The 4,552-nt window shown below is 48.7% G+C and overlaps 1 protein-coding gene across 1 annotated transcript in view; it reads right to left on the bottom strand.

Annotated features, from left to right (window-relative positions):
- The window catches only part of SH3RF2 (SH3 domain containing ring finger 2), a 43,927-nt gene that overhangs the window by 20,080 nt on the left and 19,295 nt on the right, over positions 1 to 4,552 (bottom strand). Inside the window, exons 3-4 of the mRNA XM_009286093.1 lie at positions 3,257 to 3,296; positions 1,515 to 1,693 (exon numbers count right to left, since the gene is read on the bottom strand). Of these exons, the coding sequence (XP_009284368.1) occupies positions 1,515 to 1,693; positions 3,257 to 3,296 (219 nt within the window). The remainder of the gene's footprint in view (positions 1 to 1,514; positions 1,694 to 3,256; positions 3,297 to 4,552) is intronic.

The raw sequence follows: 4,552 nt of genomic DNA, 5'->3' as shown, positions 1-4,552 counted from the left end.
ACTTTAAAGAAAGTTTCGTTTCTTGTCAAGGCCTTTGGCTTGCAGAGGTGTAAGGAGAGCTGCAGCTCTAGCAGCATTATGCTAAATTTAACTCTAAATTAGAAGGGATGTTTGGGCATATCTCCCTTTTTCACTTCGTGCTGGCATGCTTGGGTGCGCCTCGCAGCAGGACATCAAATCCCTGCAGCTGACTCTAGGGCATGAGCTCGGAGAAGCCGTCACTGATGGTGGCTTTCCAAGCAGAGTTAGATCCACCCAATTACCTCTCTTTGCCCAAAACATTCATGGCTTGATTCTGCTTCCATTGAAAAAAGCCCAGCTTTTTAACCACTGGGTTTAATGAGGGAAGAGCCAGGCCCTGAGTTTGCATACGGGCAATGTTCAAACAGTATTTCTTGGAAACGGCTGATTGCACAGTATTAATAGCAAAGGGCATGTGGTGACAATGTTTTTTACCACGATGACTGCCAGAGGAATTAATCATGATTTACTGCTGACATTAACGAATTACAAAACTTTGAGATTCTCACCCACTCATGTGAGGCAATGTGCCTGGCTCCTGGGATGAACAAGGATGACTCTAACGTAGGAGAGGTACAGGTGTCTCTCAAGCATTATCATTTTAAAGCAGGGATTGTCTTCACATTTCCCTCCTCCTCACTCCTTAAAGTAAAGTTTACAAACCATAGTGTGTGCATATGTGCACATATAAGATGGCAATACTGGCATTTCTGTATGTAATTAAACTTTAGCCTAAACAGGAAACATTTTTCTGCCTTCTCTAAACACCGGGGGACATGATAAAATGGGACACAAACCTAAGTGTCAAAGCCAAGAAAAGCCTTGCATCTCCCAAAGCAGACCTACCTCTGCCTTCTCCATAATTAATTTCTAATTCCTTGGTGGCCTTATGTGCCCTAACTAACTTATTTCTGTTAACGCCAGACTTAAATAAGTAATTACTGAAGCTAAAATGATTTCATTAAATGAAAAGACATTTTACAAAATATATTAGAGCTTCAAATAAGGTATTTTACTAGTGTCCTTTTTGTAAAATAGCCACAAAGAGGTGCTTGCTGTAATTAGGATGATTACAAGTATTAATTTTATTTCCAGGAATTCTTGTTGGTGCCATTTACACCCTGCATCTCAAGCTAAACTGCAGGAATACAATTAATGTCTAGACCAGTGCTAACAAAAGACTGTCAGGGAGCGGGCGGCTTAAAGGTCTCCGCAGCGCCGGGAACGCCATCTGCGACGCGCTGAGCTGGCGGGTTGAGTGCGGGCTGGGGGCCACCCGTGACCAGCCAGCCCCCCTGCAGCCCCAGGAAAGCAGCTGGGGGGCTCACGGGACAGATCCCCCACCAAACAGAGCTACACGAGAGCCGATTACAACAGAACCCGTTAAAAACGCAATTTTGATATTTTGCCTGAATTTTGCATTTTTGCCCCCAATTTTTTCCTTGTTGAGGAGGCTTCATTCCGGTGAGGGAGAGGGAAAGTTGTTTGCTCACTGTCTGCAGGGCTGAGAGGCAGCGGTGAGCCATGCCGGGCCGGGAGGAGGCCTCTGCCCCCCGGCGCTGGCACGCGCCGCTGCCCGGCGTGGCGTTGGGTGGGCATGGCGGAGAACGGGCTGTCCCCCCCTCCACACACAAGGTGGGGAAGGTCCCTGCTTTGTCGCCTAACTTGCCCTCTGTTCTCATCAGCTCTGCCGAGGACGGTGATGCTGTCACTGTGAAGGGCAGGAGCACGGTGTCACCAGCCCTCTCTTGCGGGAGAGGTGGGTCGCAGGGGTGAGGACGGGCTCGCCCTGCCATTTCGGAGAGCAGCCTCGTTAAACAGCTTCGGTGGTGCGACCCCGCCAAGTCCTCTAGGACAGCTTCTGGTATGTATGTATTCTGAAACGCCAGCTTGTCTAGCCTTACTCAGCACGACGCTCAAACTTGTTTTTAAATTAAAGGTGCGAGCGTGGCTGAATCGGGACCGTGGACACGAGTCTGACGGCGAGGACATGAAAAGCCTTTGACTTGCTGGATGGTTTCCATCACGTGGAAATGCCTCTGTAATTGCCACACACACAACTAATGATGAAAATGGCATTTTAGCCACGAACCAAGTGAAAAACCCCTCTGTAAGTGTCGAGGTAATTGGTGTCACAGTGCCGAGAAGCTCAGATCGCTATTTCAGGAGCTGAAATAACCTGACGTTGCTGGAGTGCAGGTATTTGAAATACTCCGGAGGAAAAAAGCTAGTTTGTATTGACTGGTAGCTACATGTCTTTGGAAGGACCTACGTTTCTGAGCAACCCAACAGAATTAAATCTTGTTAACTTTTAAGATGTTTTGATTTCATCTTTTTAAGGCCACGTGTGTGGGGGGAAATAAGGAGAATTTTACAGAAACAAATTTATGTTTTTCTCTCTTCTGAACTAATGCACAAAGTTTGGGGCTAAAATTTTAATGACTCCAAGGTTGAAGGGGTCAGAGAAGGCTGGTTCCCGCCGGCCAGAACATTTACACCTGTGCAGAGTACGTGCATAAAGTTTCCATCTGAATTGGTGGAAATTTTGTATTAATCTTGCAGTAAGTGACTCTTAGCTTTCATTTGTGTGTCTGAACGTTATCTGCTGGCTACTGCCTTGAAGAATAAGGAGAGATTGCTATGTGGTATTGCACTTTAATGTCTGCACAAATTTCCAGGGGGGCTTGTTGCCAAATTACTGTCACCTTCTCCCAAGGGAGGGCAAGGGCATGTGGTGGTGGGGTGAAGCCGAATGCGAAGCAGAAAGGTGGGGGTATCCCGTCCAGATGTGAGAGCCGGTGAGGGAGAGAAGCTGCTTGTGAAGCCAGCTGCAGCGTGCAGCACTCCTGTGAGAGCGGGCAGCTGTGGGGTTTTTTTTGTTTTGTTGGGTTTTGGTTTTTGTTTTTTTTTTTTTTTACAGCCAGCTTGTATTTTTGAAAAAACTAGATCAAGCTGCCTGCAGTAGAGCTTTGGTCTAAAGCCAGGCTGTGCTGGACAAATGCAACTCCTGTGTCACCCACCCGAGGCTCCCGCATCCCTGTGTTGAGGTTCCCCTGCCTGCTAGGGCTCCTGGAGGAATAAATCATCTCTTCGTGGTGGTTTGCAGAGAGATGGCACTCTCCAGTTACCCGCCTCGGCTGGCCAGTCACCTCGTGCTACGCCCAGCTGGAGGAGGACACGGCACTGGCACCGGCACTGCCTCGAGGTTGCTGCAGAAGGGAGTTACTGAAGTGACTGCTCCAATCTTTGTCATTTCGTACGGTAACAACCGGCCGCTGTCACAAAGCTGGGGGACCGGGGGATGCTCTCGCCACTTTGCAGAAGCATCTGTTTTAGATGTGTGCTAACTCCCCATGTGTGAACTTTGCTGTTGGACTGGAGATGAGTGCAGCCTCCTAACGCAAATAAACAGAATGAGTAAGCTGTGAAACAAAGGCAAATAGAGTGAAAGAGAAAAAACAAACACAGATGGCAGAAAGCCGAGGAAGGCGCCTCCTGCTAATAAGTGAATCCTAATGACAAAGGGAGGATTGCTGGCTGCCCAGCCTCTCTGCATATGCACTAGCAAGCTGAAAGCCCACATCTTATATAGCAGCTGGTGATGTGTGACACTGCTCTGAACTGATTTTTCTCTTTTAGTTCCTCCCCTTAGTCAGAAACCACTGCTGGCTCTTGGCTGTTTGATTTCACTTGCCCCCTGCAAGCCACCCCACATCCAGCTCCAACTCCCTGGGGTCACCTGGCCTGGACCACAGCCTCCTTCTCTTGCCTCCTCTTCACACCCATGAGAGCGAGGACAGCATCGCATCTGTGCTGCCAGCTGGCCGGAGAAAGAGGTGACTTCTCTTGGAGGACACTGATGCCTCTGGGCAGCGCTTTCTGTTCTGCTCTGCCATGCCTCACCTCATTTTGACACTACAGGGACAGCTGACTTTGCTGGAGGTGCAGTTACTCAGAAGAGCGTGTCCTCTAACAGAGTAAACACAAGCTCTGTAGCCTTTGGGGAATAAAGGGAAATACAGTAAAAGTTCAGGTATTGCTCTGCAAATGCATGCCTCCAGTAGGCTGGGTATGTTCAACCTACATAAATGATGTACCTCCAGACCTGGAAGCAATTTCCTTTACCATGTCAGTAGGTGTCTTATAGAAATCTCCTTGGAGTGTTTTGGTCCTGAGAGCAGACTAGCACCATCGGCCACTCCTCATCAACGACAGCAGCATAGGCAAGAAGCTGAGCTGAGGGACTGCAATCGCTGCTCGTGGCGGGCACTTGCATCCCTCTCTGGATGGCCCTCATCCTGCACGTACCTGTGTGTGCCCACGGGGCAGTGGTACACTGCTGGTGGCAGTGTCTCAGGGTGTCCTGGTTTTGGCAGGGATAGAGTTAATTTCCTTCCTAGTAGCTGGTACAGTGCTGTGTTTTGGATTTAGGATGAGAATAATGTTGATAACACACCGATGTTTTAGTTGTTGCTAGGTAGTGTTTACACTAGTCAAGGACTTTGCACAAGAAGCTGGGAGGGGGCACAGC

This window comes from Aptenodytes forsteri, unplaced genomic scaffold, assembly GCF_000699145.1.
Source record: "Aptenodytes forsteri isolate BGI_AS27 unplaced genomic scaffold, ASM69914v1 Scaffold54, whole genome shotgun sequence".
Lineage (NCBI taxonomy): Eukaryota > Metazoa > Chordata > Aves > Sphenisciformes > Spheniscidae > Aptenodytes > Aptenodytes forsteri.
The sequence above is the reverse complement of the archived record's forward strand: the minus strand, read 5'-3'. Positions and strand labels throughout refer to the sequence as shown.